Consider the following 18,359-nt stretch of genomic DNA (forward strand, 5'->3'; position numbering starts at 1 on the left):
TAATTTTCTAACTTTAGAGGCTTAAAAAAAGGCAACAGTCCGTCTTTAAACGGCTAACTTTCCCAAACAAGCTAATTTTCTAACTTTAGAGGCCTAAAAAGGCCAACAGTCCCGTCTTTAAACGGCTAACTTTCCCAAACAAGCTAATTTTCTAACTTAGAGGCCTAAAAAGGCCAACAGTCCGTCTTTAAACGGCTAACTTTCCAAACAAGCTAATTTTCTAACTTTAGAGGCCTAAAAAGGCCAACAGTCCGTCTTTAAACGGCTAACTTTCCCAAACAAGCTAATTTTCTAACTTTAGAGGCTTAAAAGGCCAACAGTCCGTCTTTAAACGGCTAACTTTCCCAAACAAGCTAATTTTCTAACTTTAGAGGCCTAAAAAGGCCAACAGTCCGTCTTTAAACGGCTAACTTTCCCAAACAAGCTAATTTTCTAACTTTAGAGGCTTAAAAAGGCCAACAGTCCGTCTTTAAACGGCTAACTTTACCAAACAAGCGAATTTTCTAACTTTAGAGGCTTAAAAAGGCCAACAGTCCGTCTTTAAACGGCTAACTTTACCAAACAAGCGAATTTTCTAACTTTAGAGGCTTAAAAAGGCCAACAGTCCGTCTTTAAACGGCTAACTTTCCCAAACAAGCTAAATTTTCTAACTTTAGAGGCCTAAAAAGGCCAACAGTCCGTCTTTAAACGGCTAACTTTACCAAACAAGCTAATTTTCTAACTTTAGAGGCTTAAAAAGGCCAACAGTCCGTCTTTAAACGGCTAACTTTCCCAAACAAGCTAATTTTCTAACTTTAGAGGCCTAAAAAGGCCAACAGTCCGTCTTTAAACGGCTAACTTTCCCAACAAGCTAATTTTCTAACTTTAGAGGCCTAAAAAGGCCAACAGTCCGTCTTTAAACGCTAACTTTCCCAACAAGCTAATTTTCTAACTTTAGAGGCTAAAAAGGCAACAGTCCGTCTTTAAACGGCTAACTTTACCAAACAAGCGAATTTTCTAACTTTAGAGGCTTAAAAAGGCCAACAGTCCGTCTTTAAACGGGCTAACTTTACCAAACAAGCGAATTTTCTAACTTTAGAGGCTTAAAAAGGCCAACAGTCCGTCTTTAAACGGCTAACTTTCCCAAACAAGCTAATTTTCTAACTTTAGAGGCCTAAAAAGGCCAACAGTCCGTCTTTAAACGGCTAACTTTACCAAACAAGCTAATTTTCTAACTTTAGAGCCTAAAAGGCCAACAGTCCGTCTTTAAACGGCTAACTTTCCCAAACAAGCTAATTTTCTAACTTTAGAGGCCTAAAAAGGCCAACAGTCCGTCCTTTAAACGGCTAACTTTACAAAACAAGCGAATTTTCTAACTTTAGAGGCCTAAAAAGGCCAACAGTCCGTCTTTAAACGGCTAACTTTCCCAAACAAGCTAATTTTCTAACTTTAGAGGCCTAAAAAGGCCAACAGTCCGTCTTTAAACGGCTAACTTTCCCAACACAAGCTAATTTTCTAACTTTAGAGGCCTAAAAAGGCCAACAGTCCGTCTTTAAACGGCTAACTTTCCCAAACAAGCTAATTTTCTAACTTTAGAGCCTAAAAGGCCAACAGTCCGTCTTTAAACGGCTAACTTTCCCAAACAAGCTAATTTTCTAACTTTAGAGGCCTAAAAAGGCCAACAGTCCGTCTTTAAACGGCTAACTTTCCCAAACAAGCTAATTTTCTAACTTTAGAGGCCTAAAAAGGCCAACAGTCCGTCTTTAAACGGCTAACTTTCCCAAACAAGCTAATTTTCTAACTTTAGAGTTAATAATAAATAAACAAACAAACAAATAAATAATAAATAAATAATAAATAAATGATCAATTAAAAAGTTATTTCTATATTTTTTTAAACGTGTGTAATATAATCATATCTGTTTTATAATAATAATAATAATAATAATAATAATAATAATAATAATAATAACAGGAGGGCTAAACCGGGACGTGCGTGCTCGCGGCTGAGCGTTGCTATGGGAACGGCGCTAGGTTTGGTGACTATGGGACCGCATACAAACAAACGGCTGCTGCTGCTTCGGTGCTGAGCCCGGATTAATGAGTGAAACTGACTAAGTTTGGGGGCTTTGAAGGGGGTCAGAAGGGGGTCAGAAGGGGGTCAGGATGTCGGATATACTCTGTCGGTGGTTGAATTTGGAGCTTGGTTTGTCTAAAGTTGTCGGTGAGCTCGGGTCGTGTCTCTGTCTGTGAGGTTGTGCAGCGCTACGCTGGATCTGTCCGGTCCACCTTAAACGGTGCAGCAGCCTCAGCCTCCGCCTCAGGCGCCAGAATGGGACTGCTGCACCATTTAAGGTGGAACGGACAGTTCCAAAAACCAAGCTGGCGCACATGTTACTGAGGTGCATTTAGCTGTTGTTGGCGTGATTAATGCGGCACCAGGCCGTAATTCACTCTTATTTAGCTCATACTTGCAATAAAATAATGAAGTAATAAAACATATCTGCTTTCAGAGCCTCACTCGTTTACCAAAGACTTCGCCAACGGGTATCTGCTTGGGGAGGTTCTCAGCAAGCACCAGCTCCAGGATGACTTCCAGCACTTCTCCAAGAACAGGTTCCTATAAACACATAAACTAACCCCCCACCACCCCACCTTTACACACTCCGGGGCTTTACACAGTGGGTTTGGTGTGAAATTGTGCGGTTTCATGATGATGATGATGATGATGATGATGATGATGATGAAGGTAAAATAGTGAATAGTCTTCATCACCATTAGGTGAAGAACTTTCTGTGAGGAGCTTTTTTGTGTTTCAGCACAGCCAACGCAAAGCTCAACAACTTCACCAGGCTGGAGCCCACTCTGCAGCTGCTGGGCGTGCCCTTTGACCTGAGCATGGCTAAAGCGGTGATGCAGGGCCAGCAAGGGGCGGCCACGCGCCTCCTCTACCAGCTCTACGTCCTGCTGCAGAAGAAGAAGCGGTCAGGCCTAACCGGGGCGGCCATGGAGAGCATGCAGCCCCCAGCGAACGCCCGGCTGCACCGCGTAGAGAACCACATCTACACCCAGGTACACACATTCTGACACACACACACACACACACTTCTACGTCTGTGTGAAAACACTTCACAGTGGAAGTGTATGTGGTGTGTGTGTGTCTCAGCGTTTGCGGACGGTGGTGAGGCGCGAGGTGGACGAGAAGCTGCAGAAGATAACGCAGCGCTTCGATAAGAAAGGTCAGGGCGCGCACGGCCGCTCGGTGATGGCTGAGCTCCAGCAGGAGGAGAAACGGCGCCACCTGCAGGAGGAGAGGAGGCTGCAGGACATTCAGAAGGTGGGAGGACATGAGCAGGGAGGCAATTCACAAAAACGGTATACACTGTATGTGCAAAAGTTTGTGGACACCTCTTGTAATGAATGCATTCAGCTTGTCTAGTCCCTGTAGAGGAGAAGTACTGCCAATACAATAGGACTCTTTGGAGCAGATCAACATCATGACCCTATTGGCACCATGCTGCCAAAGCCCCCCAGCATTGAGCTGTGGAGCAGTGGAGGAGCTGTGTTCTCTGGAGTGATGGTGAAGGAGCTCCATCCAGTAACTAGCCAGTTTCTGTTGTGTGTAGCTCCAACAGGCCCGCAGAAAGCAGCAGGAGATGATGGAGTGTATCCAGACGGCTGGAGTCCAAATCCCCAAGCCCCCGGTGAGCCGTTCCCTCCGAGCGCCACGGAAACGGCAGCAGCACGAAGCCCAGGTACGCTACGACCTAGAGCTTAGCGGCTGACGTGGAGGCACCCGTTACCATAAATGTGCCTTTTTTCCCCCCAGCATGTCCACCAGCAGATCGCTCAGTTCGAGAAAAACAGGAAGAGGCTGTCTCCAGCTTCCTGCGGACCCGCCGCATTGAGGTACATGTCACTATGGAGACCAGACACGTTAATCCCACGGCTCACAGCAGCTCACAGTGTAACGGTGGGGGGGGTGGGTGCAAGTAAGAGGTAGAACCCCACTGGGAACTCATTAAGAGTCACAAAGACTGAACGGCCAGTACAACCCAATCCTGGCCCGAAGCTCCTTATCTAGCCTAACGGGCCGGGCGAGCAGTACTGAGGGTTCTCCGGTAGGAGCGCCCTCCCTGTTTGCGCTGGGCCTGCATGGTGACTCCCCTCCAGACGTGTCTAGGTGTGTTATGCCGGGCGTGTGTGTAGTGTGCAGGTGACCCGTGCAGTGAGTGAAGACGAGATGGCTCAGTGGAACAGCGAGTACGTGCAGAAGATCCGGCAGCGTCTGGAGGAGGACGCAAGCGCCCGAGAGCAGAGAGAGAAACGCCGCCGCCGAGCGCTGATACAGCAGCTACATGCACACCACGCTCACGAGGTCAGCAGCTACACACAGTTCCACCACTATCTAGAACCCCCTTTCATTCACACAGTGCTATCAGTGCTCAGTGCTAACACGGCCTCCTGCGCAGGAGCTGGTCCGGGAGGAGCAGCTAATTGGCCGATTGATGCGCCAGTCACAGCAGGAGACGCGGATCGCAGTGCAGCTCATGCAGATCAGGCAGCAGAAGGAGGTTCTGAGGCAGAACCGGATCCTCCAGCAGAGGCAGTATGAAGAACAGCGGCTTTTAGACTTCCAGAAGGCTCTAGATCGAGAGGCGGTGAGAACACACACACACACACACACACTCTTTACAGTATATCTGTAAACTTGTTCTTTAAATATGGTCAAAAGTATGTGGACACTTGCTTGAATGCGACATGCGACACGTGGACATGCTGTGTATGACACACCACAAGACCTGCGATATCGGTCACCATTAACCAATACAACCAGTATATCAGACCCTACTTCTAACTGGCGTGTGTGTGTGTTGCAGACTGTGCTGCAGCAGACCCGTATGGAGCAGCAGGACGAGCTGCGTAAGGAGCGTGAGCTTCACGCCCGCTTGGCTGCTGAGCGCGCTCAGTTGAAAACCCAGAAACATTCAAGCGTCTGCAGGGGGATTCTGGAGCAGATCGTGGATCTGGCAACTAAGAGCGGAGAGTACCGCCTGCTCACGGCCAAGTAAGAGCCGCACCTTCACGTTGTGTTCTAAAACTTTTGACTGGTAGCGTACACTCTCCCTCTCCCTATCCCTCTCTCTCTAGCGTGATTCCACCGAAGCTGCTGAGGGAATGGAAAGAGCTGTATTTCAGCGGTGAGCCTCTTTATGACGTAGCTGAGGTGGAGCTGGGGGCGGAGCAGGAGAAGCTACACATCCTCAACCAGCAGGACTACGATGAGTACACGGTCGGTGGAGTCCGCTACCGTTTTAGAGTTGGTGTATTTTTGTCCATTAGCTTGTCATCTCATCACGGTGTGGGTTTTTTGTGTTGCAGAACATGAAAGGTGAGTGGGCGTGGCCTGAAGAAGAGGGAGAAAGCAAAGCTCCGCCCCCCAACAATGACATCCTGGGCCACGTTGTTGCTCGACTGCGGGACATTGTGTATCCGCCCAGTCCGGGGGACCCCCCACCACAGTTCCCCGTTTTCACTCTGAGAGCGTGTGTGCTGGGAAAGCCGTGCTCTGGGAAGACCACCTGCCTCACCAGAATTAGCCAGGGTACCCCAAAACACACACACACAAAAGCTTATCCCTCACGAGTTTATTAATTCCACCTTAAATAGAGCAGCAGTTACAGCAGTAACGCCTCAGTGTTTGTCTCTGGTCTTCCACAGTGCATGGCATCCACATACTATCAGCTGATGCACTGATCCAGGAGGCACTGCAGGCCCACCAGGCTGGGCATCAGGCCCTAGAGAGTGATCCTAGCCCAGACTCGGAGGTAACGACCCAAAGTCCATGTTCTAGATAACGGTGATTCACACAGTGTTAGCAAACACATGAGCCCCTTACCTTCATGAGGTTTGAGGTCACACTAGGCCGGAGCCGCGCTGAGCGTCACCGTTTCCTCTGTTGTGTAGGAGAAAACCGAAAGCCGCGGAGCCGATGAGCAGACACAGGAAGAGGCGGAGTCATCTGCCGCTGCAGACTCAGGTGTGCCCAACTGATTCCTGTAATGATCCACATGAAGGAAAGGGATGCAGGTGGGTTTAGGCTAAAGTCTCCAACACGTCTGATCTTCCTCAGGGGCCGTGTCTAAAGACCCTCAGCCAGCAGACCTGCCGAAAAAGGACAGCGAGACCAAAGTAAGCGCAGTGCATGCACACCTGTGCTCAGGTACAGCTGCCTGAAAGAATGTATTGGTTAGTGGCAGAGTGTGTGTGTGTGTGTGTGTGTGTGTGTGTGTATGATTGTGTGTGTTGTACCCAGCGGTCTTTGCGAGCGCAGTATGGCGTGGCAGTGGAGAAGGCTCTGAAGAGGGGCGGAGCTGTTCCTGACGAGCTGCTTATTGACATCTTCATACACGCCATCTGGTACTCACCTGCACACCTGCCTGTCACACCTGAGTGATAGCTTCCTCATATACATACACCTGATATGCCTGATGCACCTGCCTGATACATCTGCCTGATACACCTTATCCAGGTACCTCATACACCTGCCTAATACACCTATCATCTCTGCAGGCAAGTTCCTGAGGGCCAGGGCTGGATTCTGGACGGGTTTCCAACAAACGTGTCTCAGGCTCGGCTGGTGGAGAAGGCCCTGACCGGAACCGACCCGGAACAGGCCGTCAGGAACAGGCGGAACAAGAAGCCTAACCTGGCGGAGGACAGGAATGCCCCTAAGGCCCCGCCCCCTCCCTCCCCCGCGCTGCACCTGGCCGTGCTGCTGCAGGTGTCGGACGAGCAGGCCGTGGACCGGGCCGTCCACCAGAGCCGTGAGTCCACCCTCATCTTAGATGCTGATCATGTGACCAATAGCAACTCCCACATTTCTCCCACAAGCCTCTCTGGAAGTTTAGGAAGTCTGATCATGTCCCAGCAGAGCAGGCGAGAGAGGAGAACGCTGCACCTGCCGACGACAGCGGAGACACACCCCCTACTGAACACACACAGCAGAGTGCTCCCCCTGCTGGAGAGCGTACACACATCCAGCACAGGTAGGGTTTCTTTTTCCATCAACATCGGGCTGTGCGCGGGCCACTGTGGGCGGAGCCTCTGGGACCAAGACCACCTGTTCTCTGACCTGTGCGTTTGGTTTCCAGGTTAGCAGAGTTTCAGGAGGCGTGGCCTAAACTGGAGAAATGGTTTGGAGAGAAACAGAAGATTCTGGCGAAGGTCGCGGCTGAGGTGGACGAGGACGCCCTCTTCAGCAGCGTGGAGGCCGTCCTGTTTAACGCCATGAACGCCGCACGGACAGGTCCCCACACTTCATGAACGAATGAGTCTTTTTTTAATCTAAAAGCTCAAGCTAACTCTTTAAACTGGAAATAGCTCAGATAGCTAACGCTAACTCACAGTAGCTAACCACACTGACTAATCTGACCCCCCACAGGGTCACAGGACCCTCCACACGCTGAGGATAAACAGGCCGAGTCACCGGAGGTCCAGTCCAAGCCCTCGGGTTCAGAATCAGGTCGGTCAGGTGAGGGAAGCAGTCAGACAGGTGGACAGTGTGTCTCCGGTGCTGCTGAACTGCTGTCAGTCTGATTTAGTCTGATCTAATCAGATCATTGTAGAAATATCATGGATCACCCCTGTCAATAACCTCTATAAATCCATACACCCTCCTGACCCACAGGGGGCGCTGCAGGACAAACCACGGATTCCTCACTGGCTGCTGTGGAGGCCTCATCCCCCACCCCGGGGTCTGCCGGCTGGGTTTATGTAGATGAGCCTCTACCCAAGGTGCTAACGCCAACATCCACCACCATCACAAGTCCCCATCACTGAATATCACTGAATCGATTATACAGTTAATTATTATGATCATTAAATTACTGATCAGTTTTCTAACTTTATTAAAGCTAACTGATATCTAAAAATAGACTAGACGAGCTAACTCTGCTAACTGGCCGTTAACCCTGTGTGCTGCTGAGCAGGAGATCCCGGGGTATTTGGCGGTGTACTGGGACACGGTGTGCAGCTCCTACAGCTCCAGCGTTAAAGCCGTGATGCAGAACCTGCGCAGCGAGCGTGACCTCATCATCCACCACCTCTACAACATCAGGTCAGGCAGCGAGTGCGGGAGGGGGGGGGGCAGTGTTTATAGCGGGTAATGGTCATTAGAGTGGATTTACAGTGTGTGTGTGTGTGTGTGTGTGTGTGTGTGTGTGTCGCAGGGAGGACTTCCAGCAGTACCTGCAGAGGCCGGACCTGAAGCAGGAGTTTGTGTCCGTGTGGCAGCGAGACTACAACAGCGTCCCCGACAACATGAGGCGGGACGAGGAGACCAAAACCGAGCTTCACCAGAGACTGGACGTGAGACACGCTGCCCACATGCACACAGGATACATACGATATATACGACTACATACAGATACTGACAGATTTATACATGGACCAGGTGTCCAAATGTTTGTGGACGCCTTTTCTAATGAATGCATTGAGCTGTGACGATGATGGTGCTGCTCCATGTAGTGCTTTTGGGATGATTTGGGAATGATGAAGTGGGATGGTGATCATCCAGCCTACATCCTGACCTCACTAACACTGGATGTGTGTGTGTGTGTGTGTGTGTGATTGTAGGACCTACGAGAGCGTCTCTGGGATATCTGTGATAAGAGGAAGGAGGAGGCGTGGCAGAAGAGGGCAGGAGTTATAGAAGACGGCTGGCTGGAGGACCACACCGGCCTGCTGATCAACCACTACTCCACTCTAATGCAGGTAACACACACACACACACACACGCTAGCACACTCTCACAGGCTGCGTCTCACTGGGAGGCGTTGAAGTCTGGAGGTTTTCTGGGTGACCCTTTGCTGAAGGGCAGCATTTGTGAAACTACATGTAAAGGCAGCTGTGTGTGTGTGTGTGTGTGTGTGTGTGTGTGTGTGTGTGTGTGTGTGTGGAGGTGGAGGTGGACAGGTTTCAGGACACCCTGCTTGTACTGAGGGACTATTACACAGGTATGTACAGAAGTGCGTTACCTGAAGCAGCGGACTTCACTTGTATCCCTCTGCTGGACATTGCAGACGACAGCGGCCACCAGCCTGATGGGTCCACGGTGGGACGGTGAGCTCCCCCACACATCCCATAATACTGCATGCCAGTTCTCCCTAGTTCAGTCCACCTGTAAGAGCTCTGGAAAGGAGCATCAGTCAATCACAGACATACGCTGTGTGCTTATCTACAGCTCACCTGGCCCCGCCCCTTCAGAGAGACGCACAAAGAGTGCTGGGAAAAAAGACACAGCAGAGCCAGAGGAGAAGAAGAAAACGAAAGTGTAAGTGTGTGTGTGTGTGTGTGTGTGTGTGTGTGTAGACTGTATGTGTGTGTAAATGCTGTGTGTGTGTCGTTGTGCAGAGTTCCTCTGGTTGGATGCAGATCGCCCTCTGCTGACCCCTCCAGGCTACTGCAGGACATCCATCACACTGCCCTCACTGCCATCACCAACATGGTAACACACATCTGTGTGTGTGTGTGTGTTTCCACCCTGCACTGCTATTACTGCCAACACAAGTATAGTAACATAAAGTGTGTGTGTGTGTGTGTGTGTGTTTGTGTGTGTCCTAGGCGTCAGCAGAGGCCCAGAGGTTGGAGTGTGAGGCGAGTGAGGAGCAGCAGGTAAAGAGAGCACACACTGATGATGCAGCTGCCACACACTCCGCCAAGAAAAAATCAGCCAAGAAGAAAGGTACAGTACACACACACACACACACACACACACACACACACAGTTACAAACAGCAGGTGTAGGTGATTCACTACTGCTTTCAACCACCAGGCGGCACTAATGAACTGCACTAATGACTTTTAAAAAAAAATGACCACTAACATTTCTCTATATGTGTGTGTGTGTGATTAAGGCTCCCCATCCCCAACAAAAGAGGTCACTCCTCCACCTCCATTAGAAGAGACAGCAGAGGAGGTGCAGAGGAGGACAGTGAGGAGCAGAATCAGACAGGAGTACAGTGCTGCACTGCAGCACGAAGGTACACACACACACACACACACACATATATATATATATATATATATATATATATATATATATATATATATATATATATCTCTACATATATATAGTGTGTGTGTGTGTGTGTGTGTGTGTGTTTGTGTGTGCAGAGGCTGCAGTGAGGCAGCGGATGGAGCTGGTGAGGCTGCACGCTTTGGCCACGATACAGAGCGTCCAGCACAGAGCGGAACACACACACACAGACATGAAGGAGTGGGTGGACCTCCGCTTCTCCTCCGAGATGAAAAGGTCAGCTATGGGGGGGGGGTCAAGCAGCTGTAGACTCTGCCCTTCCCACTGCATCCCACTGTCTGATCACACTGCCAGATTATAAGGGAATTTGTGCTGTCGTAAAATATTAGTGTGTGTGCGTGCGTGTGTGTGTGCGCAGTATAGAGCAGCTGGCTGAGGTGGTGAAGCTCCACATCGAGAGCGCTCTGAGGATCCCACATGAGCTCGTGTTGGAGTGCACAGACTTCTTCATAGATGGAGAAATGCGCGTGTTGTCTACCCCGCCCCCTCGGCCCCGCCCACCGCCGCTGGAACCGACCAATGACAGCACCCTCACCGTCCTGCAGCTGCATGGCCTGCATGCTCAGCTGCGCAGCATCGCTCCCACAGGTGTGGAGGGTTTAGCGTAGTTCTGTCAGTAACAGTAACATGTCAAAAGTTTGTGGACACCCCTTCTAATGAATGCATTCAACTGCTTTAAGCTGCAGCCATTGCTGCTGACACAGATGTGCAAATGCACACACATACACAGCTTGTCCAGTACCTGTACAGAAGTACTGCCAATAGAATAGGACCCTCTGGAGCAGATCAACATCATGAAGCTATCGGCACCATACTGCCTGATGCCAGGCGTAATGTCTGGACCTTCCTACCCTTAGAATGGAGCAGAATGTGTGTGTATGAGTTTACTAAGCTGTGTGTGTGTTTCTTTTGTGTCTGGGCAGGTCTGGTGTCCAGTAAGGAGCTGTGTGAGCTTCTGCAGGAGCTGACTTCGCTCGCCATGGGCTCTGACGCTCTGCCGGAAGCCTGGACCAACATCACAGACTTGCAGGTGCCCTGCTGACCTGACCTGAGACATGTCTGGTGCTCCTTTATGAGTTTTACACTGGAGCTGGGAGGCTGATGTAGCTAACACATACTGGTAGATAACAGTGTGTCATACAGTTCTATGATAATTGTGTATCTGTGTGTGTGTGTGTAGGTCCAGGAGCTGGTGGGTGTGCTGGTTCAGGACCGTGGGATGGTGGACTGGCAACAGTTTTTGCTGAGTGCCGCTCAGCCGTGGCCCCTCCCCTCTCAGAGCCGACTGCTGAAGACACTCAAACGCTTCAGAGAGATGGACCCTGAGGCCCGAGGGGTCGTTACACTGGACCAATACGCACAGGTACAGGCACCTGCAGCCTTAGAGGCTCCGCCCACACAGACGGAGTGTCTGATCTCTAGGCAAAAGCTTAAAACGCGGCACTCTAGTGTAAACACATTGTGAAACCCAAAGTGTTGTAGAGGGTCGGTCTACAGTTAATAAACACTTATCTGCTCAGTGCTGAACGTTCCTGTGATTGGCAGGTTGAGTTGTGGTTCTCCAGCCAGAGAGACGCTCCTGTTCCCGAAGATCCGACTGAACCCCTGCCGTACGACAGGCTGGCCAACCTCAAACAGGTGCTGCCCCGTGAGCCGACCCGCAGCTGCTGTAGTCTCTGTAGTAACACATGATGAGACACTGATTATACAAAGTGTGTGCGTGCGTGTGTGTGTGTGTATGCAGTTTTTCTTCACACTGTTCGCGGACCCCGACGCATCCCCTCCTGTCCTGGACTACCTGACCATGCTGCTGTACTTATGCTGCCATCCTGATCCAGCACAGGGCTTCACCAGTGCGCTCAGCCTAGTGACCCAACACAAACTGCAGTATACACACCCCAGCCCCCTGCTGCAGGTACACACACACACACACACACACACACACACACACACTGTTCAAATGTACAGCCATAGTGAATTCTGTGTGTGTGTGTGTGTGTGTGTGTGTGTGTAGTCTGTGCTTTACATGGATGGTGCTAACGAGCATGAAGCTGAGGAAGAGGACGACGGTGTGTGTGATGAAGGAGACGGTGTGTCAGTAGATGAGCTGCTCAGAGTTCTAAACCGGGGGGGACCACAAGTGACCTCTCACCACGACAAACACACCGACACCAGAGAGGACATGAAGCAGGTGCACACACACACACACACTCACTCACTCACTCACAGACACACACTGCCTTACCTGACCTACAGCTCCCACAGACCCAGACCGTGCAGTCATACACACCCCCCCCCCCTTTAAGGAGCTCATATTGAAGGGCTTACCGTGTCTTTAGGACCTGGTGAAGGTGTTTAAGGAGCTGGGGTTTGATGAGGAGGAGAAGGCCCCGTTCTCCATTCTATCCCAGCATCTGTTTCTGCAGGATCTGATGGAGGGCTCCTTACAGTACCTGCTAGCAGTGAGTATCATGCACGGACCACCAGCAATGAGAAACGCAGGTCTAATGGGTTGAAGCAGATGGTTTGTGATGCTGCTCTCTGCTGTTTTACCTGCAGGATCTTCACACAGTCCTACAACTCCAGAAGAGTGACGGAGAGCCTTCAGTCTTCACAGCATCGTAGACATACACACTGGATACTGGACATTCACAGCCTGCAGCAGTTTAGCCCCACCTCTTCAGTCAGCAGCAATGTAGCCCCACCCATTCACTCAACCTGCAGCAGTTTAACTCCACCTTTTCAGCCTACAGCTGGTAGCTCCACCCATTCAGTCTCCAGTACACACAACACTGAACTTACAGGTAGCACACATATCAATTATATACACATGATTTATTCCTAATATCTTAATATCTTCTTAATATCTGAACTTCAGTCTTCTTTGTGGTATTAGTCATCTATAAAGTTGCTGTTAGCAGTGAGCTAGCCTGATTACACCGTTGGTTTTAGATTACTGAGAGAAACTGGCACTAAAACGAGTCATTAATATCATTATTAAAATAAATATTGCAGTTATGGTACCTTCTGTTTCTGTGTCGGTGAGTTTTCAGATGTAACAATTAGTGATTGAGGCCCAGTGATGCTAAGAAAGCAGTAAGAGTAGATTTACTGGTTAACTCCACTCAGCAGACAGAGAGACAGACAGACCGACAGAGAGACAGACAGGTGTTTTTTATTGTAATTTCATTTTCCAGACACCAGCTCCAAAACAAAGGCTTGCTGGTATTCAGATACAGCGTGTTCTGTACATTTCTACCGTTAGCACTGACACGTGCACACATCACACATACATGTAAATAATTTCAACCACCACTAGGTGGCGTAGGAGCTCATGGCATGTGCATCTTTACTCAAATGTAATCTACAGCCATCCTGACCAGTGATTTTCAGCAGCGCTCTGCACTCTACAGTCACTCCACACCAGCTCAAACTAAACATAGAAATATTATTATTATTATTATTATTAATAATAATAATAATAATAATAATAACAATGCCGGAATATCAGTGAAAGTAAAATGTGAACGTCCTAAGATCCTAACGCCCAGAGCAGGAGTCTGAGAGCGGTTACATAAGGCAGTCAGCAGTGGTTAGTCACTGACATTTTCTTTAATCACTATTTGTTCGGTAAAAAAATAAAAAGGAACTAAAACAAAGGACAGCTTCCGTATTGGACACTCAGGTGTCCGAACCTACTGTTAAAATTCAGATCTGGATGAAAAAAGCTGGTGAACAACACCAAGATTTCTATTGGTCCATTCATCACGACCTTAGTGTAGTGGAAACTGTGTTCTGTGGTATTCCCCCTGAGGATGCTGTTGGAAGGCTTTTAGACGCTCCAGTGTTTTCACTGTCAGCTTCACTTTCGCAGTCCAGTTCACCTGTTGTTCCATGAAGACGTCCTGGTAGGCAGTCAAAGGATGAGCCTTGACTGACCAGAAGGCCATTCGAAAAACTGCAAGGGTTCACTGTCTGTGGAAGACCCATAGGATCAACGGGTGTTTGTCCCTCTCTGAACATCGAATCAGGACGTCCAGCTCTAAAATATCGTACAAACAACCCGGTACGGTCTTGTCTTATTCATGTCTCGGTGACTGGCCGTTATGGTAGCGCTGGGACGCCATGAATGAGCACTGATGCCTAAATCCTGGGTGCTGGTCGTCGGGGGTCCTGGGCATTCGGGGGTCCTGGGCGTTCGGGGCTCATCTTTGGTAGCAAGAAATGAAAGAACTGAGGTGCTTGATGAAGGGGGTAGTTGGAACAATGGTGAGCGTTGAAGGGCACCGGCACTCTGATCACCACTCAGTAACCATCCTGAGGATTGCCCTGGTTCTCCAGCTGAAGCACATGTTTCATGTTGCCTTGAGCTTCAAAGTACTTAAGAACATCAGCCCTGTCCTTCAGCCTGCACTGTCTGACGATGCGCACCAGGATGGGCAGCATGGGCAAAGCGTATTCCACACTCCTGGTCTTCTTTCCTTGTTTGTAAGCGTAGCCCCCAGTGTGCACGCCGATCAGCTGGCAGTGATCATTAAAGACCGGAGAGCCGGAGGACCCGTGGAAGAAGCAGGAATCGTAACTAATCTGGCTGAAATTGTACTCCCACTTTTCTGCAAAGCACTGCTGGGTTATGACGTGAAAGTAGTTCCGGTTCTCGTCACAGTGTCTGTTCAGCGCCTTTGGAACTTCCTCTTTTTCAATGATGAAACAGGGGTCCATCTTCTTCACCCCACTCTCAGGGTGCCCAACTATGCAGATCCCACCTCTTATGGGAGGGGGGCTGTAATTGCTCAGCAAGTCAAGACATTTGGGACGAACAGCATCATCGGCCAGTTCCAGCAGGGCAAAGTCCAGATTCCGGCCCTTTTCATCCTTACCATAATAGATGGCAACAAGGTTCTCCTTCACGGACAGCTTGTTCCCCATGTTCAAATCTTCGTAGTCAAACACGGCGGTGATTGGACGGTGCAGCCTGTGGGTGAACGGGTCAAAGCCTCCAACGACATGTGCGTTAGTGAGGATGAACCTGTCAAACAACAGAAATCCAGTCCCAATCGCATCCCCCCCCAAACGGATCTGGCAGACGGAGTCTGAAAGCTCCATCAGTCGTTTCACTCTCTTCACCTCCGAGAAGCTCTGGACACTTTTATCGTACTCTTCTCTGAAGAACTTCTGCACCTCCGCAGGCTTGGTGAGCCCCTCTCGAGCTTTCAGCTGCTCCAACAGAGCTCCAAACTGGTCTCGTAGGAGCTTCAAGATCTCTCCTGTGTTGGGAACTTCCTTAACGTAGATCTTTTTGGGATATTCTCTCGATTGTTTTCCAGACGCTGTGGGCGGAGGAGGCTTTTGCTGTTGAGCATCCGCAGAGTCCTGGCCTTCGCTGTTCGCTGATTGAGGCTGAGGAGAACTGGCAGAAGCTTCCCCAGATTCTTCCTTCTTCACCGTATCGGACTCCTGGCTAAACTCCTGGCTGAACTCCTGGCTGGGTGGCCCGTCGTCAATAATTATGACTCTGCACTCCTTTGCGTTTAGATGGTCGACAGTGTTTGACATGTTAGTATTGGTCTCAGCCTCCAGCTCGAAGAGTGCACAGTGTTTACGGAAAATAACAGGGCGGAATCGCCCATCACGCTTCAGGGCCGTCCTCACTTCTTCTCCTCGTAATGCGTACACGCAAACGTCCTCCACCTCTTTCTTCAGCGCAAGGTTTTTCATCAGCCATTTGATCTTCTCTCCTCCGGTTGTTTTCACGTTAAAAACGCAGAAGTTTTCAGGACTACTGGTTAATGAGCGCCAGGTGATAGGAGATTTCCCTTTCGAGCTGCCGTTTCCACCGGACTTGATAAAGGTTATGTCCAGGAGCTCGCCTTGGTCAATCAGGCAGCAGGGGAAGTCTGTGTTTACAGCAGGTCTTGGTGCTTTCTCCCTTCGAATGACCAGGTCCTTGTGCACGTTTTGAATTTTCTTCCGAATGCCTCTGAAAACGGAGTTTGAGTGAAGTGCCTCCAGCACAGTCATGGACGCATCACAGGTCACTACATGTTTTCCGTATGTATGGCGGAATTTGAAATAATGCTTTTCATTTGTCTGTGGACACAGTGGAACATGCAAAGTTAGAAATCTGGGAATGAAACTGTCCGTTAAACACACAGCGGCGTAGCTTTGTGGGATCTGAGTGACGTACCGGCTTTTTGTCTTCCTTCCCTTGGTCCTGCTCTTCTTCATCCATCGATTGCTGGAAAAACAGGTCAACAGTTGCATGACTCTATTGTTGTCTATAGTTAACACATTACAGGAGGCTCCGCTGCCTTCAACACCACTACCTTGATGATAGTCATGGACAAAACATGGACGGTACTAGAGAGGACACGGGGAACACCTAACAGAGGGCTAGTTTAGGCTTGAGGAAGATTATAAACACAAGACCAAAGAGATCTGGTTTAAGCTTAGATTTGTATATGGAGAGCGAGTCAGACCTCTGGAGCAAAGCTGGGAAGGTTGGATGGACAAGACCTGATAGTCTGAGTGGGTTTGTGGGGATCAGACCAGGTCAGATCAGGTAAGGAGAAGCATGTACCCAATGAACAAGAGAGGTCCAAGGACGGATCCTTGCGGAACTTCTCAAATTACGACACAGGACGTTTAGCCAGAGGGAGTGACAAACTGCTTTCTGTCGGTTGGGTGAGACATAACCCAGTCTAATCACGGCCAGCTCACAAAGTCTTCACAGGAGAACAGAGTGACTCACTGTGTCAATGCCCACACTAAAGTCTACAGGGAAAGGCCGCCAGGAGCCTCCTCTTCCACAGTGCTGGACTGGAAGTTCAGAGAAGTAGTTTTGGAGCTGGTCGGCTACAGTGTGTTTGAGAACCTCAGACAGGGAAGGAAGGTCGGAAAGGTACTGAATTTCCACACACTCACATTTTGCTTTCGAGGTGTAAAGAAATCTCTGATGTCTGCCATTCTGTCGACAACCTGTAACGACAACAACGTCCAATAAACAGCAGATCAGGTGACCTAAACATAATAAAGCAACGAGTGGTCTAAAAGGTCGAGAAAAGCAGCTGAAGGTGAAATCAAACCCCTATACTGGTCAGGAGCCTTTTTTTTTTACCAGCATGGCATCAGTTTTGGTCGACCAGTGTGACCAGCATGACCAGTGTGACCAGACTGGTTGAGTACGATGCCACAGAAGATCCGCTTTCCACTCTGAGGACTCTTAATGTAAATGTTCCTCAATACGTTTGGAGGACCTTAATTCTGAAGACCAGTGTGGTCAGGCTGCTTCTTCATCAGGGAACATAAGCAGTGATGACTGCAATATTGATCTGATCAGATGATCAGATGAAGCCGTATCAATCAATCTGCTCTGAAAGACTGAAAACACTGCAGCTCCTTCATCTGTGTGTTAGGGATGTTCTGGTATCCAGCCAAACCACAGCTCTGACTCATCTCTCTCTCTCTCTCTCTCTCTCTCTCACACACACACACACACACACAGTTAAAATAACACTAAAAGTACTAGAAAGTCACCAGTAAATAGGAATGATCCCCAATGAACTCTGAACACACAGCCTGTCCTCTCTGAAATCTGGGTCTCTCTCTCTCTCTCTCTCTCTCTCTCTCTCTCTGTCTGTCTGTCTGTCTGTCTCTCTCTCTCTCTCTCTCTCTCTCTATCACACACACACTACTGACTCTCCTAATGCAAACGCACTGATCAGCTTACCCGGGGAAGAGGAGCGAGATGAAGATCTGGATGAAGGTTGAGGAGCTGTGTTAAATCTCTCCAGTTCAGCTGAAGAACCGAAACTACTGCAGAAAAGCGCGGGACGCTCCAGCCCTCTGATTGGCTTCAGCGAGAGACCGCCCAGCGATCTGATTGGCTCTGGCTCTAGTTCAGAAGAACTGTGCAGCAGGAACGAGAGAGGGGAAGGGAGAGAGAGAGAGAGATAGTGAGAGGGAGAAAGGGAAAGAAAGAGGGAGGGAGAGAGAGAGAGGAAGGAAGAGACAGAGAGAAAGGGAGAGAGAGAGAGAGAGAGAGAGCGAGAGAGAGAGAGAGAGAGAGGTAGGAAGCGACAGAGAGAAAGGGAGATAGTGAGAGGGAGAAAGGGAAAGAAAGAGGGAGGGAGGGAGGGAGAGAGAGAGAGAGAGAGGAAGGAAGAGACAGAGAGAAAGGGAGAGGGAGAGATAGTGAGAGGGAGAAAGGGAAAGAAAGAGAGAGGGAGAGAGAGAGGAAGTAAGAGAGAGAGGGAGAAAGGGAAAGAAAGAGGGAGGGAGAG

At 49.5% G+C, this 18,359-nt stretch overlaps 2 protein-coding genes across 5 annotated transcripts; one reads left to right on the top strand and one right to left on the bottom strand.

Annotated features, from left to right (window-relative positions):
- Window positions 1-2,118: 2,118 nt before the first annotated feature.
- Window positions 2,119-13,100, top strand: spef2 (sperm flagellar 2). Of its 3 annotated transcripts, none has more exons than XM_072671924.1 (37): window positions 2,119-2,202; window positions 2,492-2,594; window positions 2,798-3,050; window positions 3,145-3,315; window positions 3,605-3,733; window positions 3,808-3,887; window positions 4,188-4,356; window positions 4,451-4,639; window positions 4,859-5,046; window positions 5,130-5,271; window positions 5,361-5,583; window positions 5,700-5,806; window positions 5,946-6,018; window positions 6,112-6,170; window positions 6,295-6,398; window positions 6,552-6,805; window positions 6,913-7,027; window positions 7,133-7,287; window positions 7,423-7,512; window positions 7,669-7,775; window positions 7,970-8,097; window positions 8,210-8,348; window positions 8,616-8,753; window positions 8,941-9,101; window positions 9,223-9,312; window positions 9,393-9,486; window positions 9,603-9,723; window positions 9,896-10,021; window positions 10,155-10,293; window positions 10,436-10,665; window positions 11,001-11,107; window positions 11,258-11,440; window positions 11,623-11,715; window positions 11,822-11,992; window positions 12,092-12,268; window positions 12,417-12,539; window positions 12,637-13,100. In XM_072671924.1, the coding sequence occupies exons 1-37, from the start codon at window positions 2,145-2,147 to the stop codon at window positions 12,700-12,702; spliced, it is 5,055 nt and encodes a 1,684-aa protein (XP_072528025.1). In that variant the 5' UTR covers window positions 2,119-2,144; the 3' UTR covers window positions 12,703-13,100. The 3 variants fall into 3 exon arrangements, with proteins under 3 accessions (XP_072528025.1, XP_072528026.1, XP_072528027.1); XM_072671925.1 differs by having other exon boundaries at window positions 7,423-7,503; XM_072671926.1 differs by having other exon boundaries at window positions 2,124-2,202; window positions 2,803-3,050.
- A 153-nt stretch (window positions 13,101-13,253) lies between these two features.
- LOC140548769 (serine protease FAM111A-like) lies at window positions 13,254-18,059 on the bottom strand. Of its 2 annotated transcripts, XM_072671919.1 has the most exons (4): window positions 17,807-18,059; window positions 17,002-17,055; window positions 16,265-16,315; window positions 13,254-16,167 (listed from the first exon to the last, which is right to left on the bottom strand). In XM_072671919.1, exons 2-4 carry the CDS (start codon window positions 17,041-17,043, stop codon window positions 14,383-14,385), a joined length of 1,878 nt encoding a protein of 625 aa, XP_072528020.1. In that variant the 5' UTR covers window positions 17,044-17,055; window positions 17,807-18,059; the 3' UTR covers window positions 13,254-14,382. The 2 variants fall into 2 exon arrangements, with proteins under 2 accessions (XP_072528020.1, XP_072528021.1); XM_072671920.1 differs by lacking the exon at window positions 17,807-18,059 and having other exon boundaries at window positions 17,002-17,082.
- Between the last annotated feature and the right edge of the window lie 300 nt (window positions 18,060-18,359).

Source organism: Salminus brasiliensis (assembly GCF_030463535.1).
Source record: "Salminus brasiliensis chromosome 20 unlocalized genomic scaffold, fSalBra1.hap2 SUPER_20_unloc_2, whole genome shotgun sequence".
Lineage (NCBI taxonomy): Eukaryota > Metazoa > Chordata > Actinopteri > Characiformes > Bryconidae > Salminus > Salminus brasiliensis.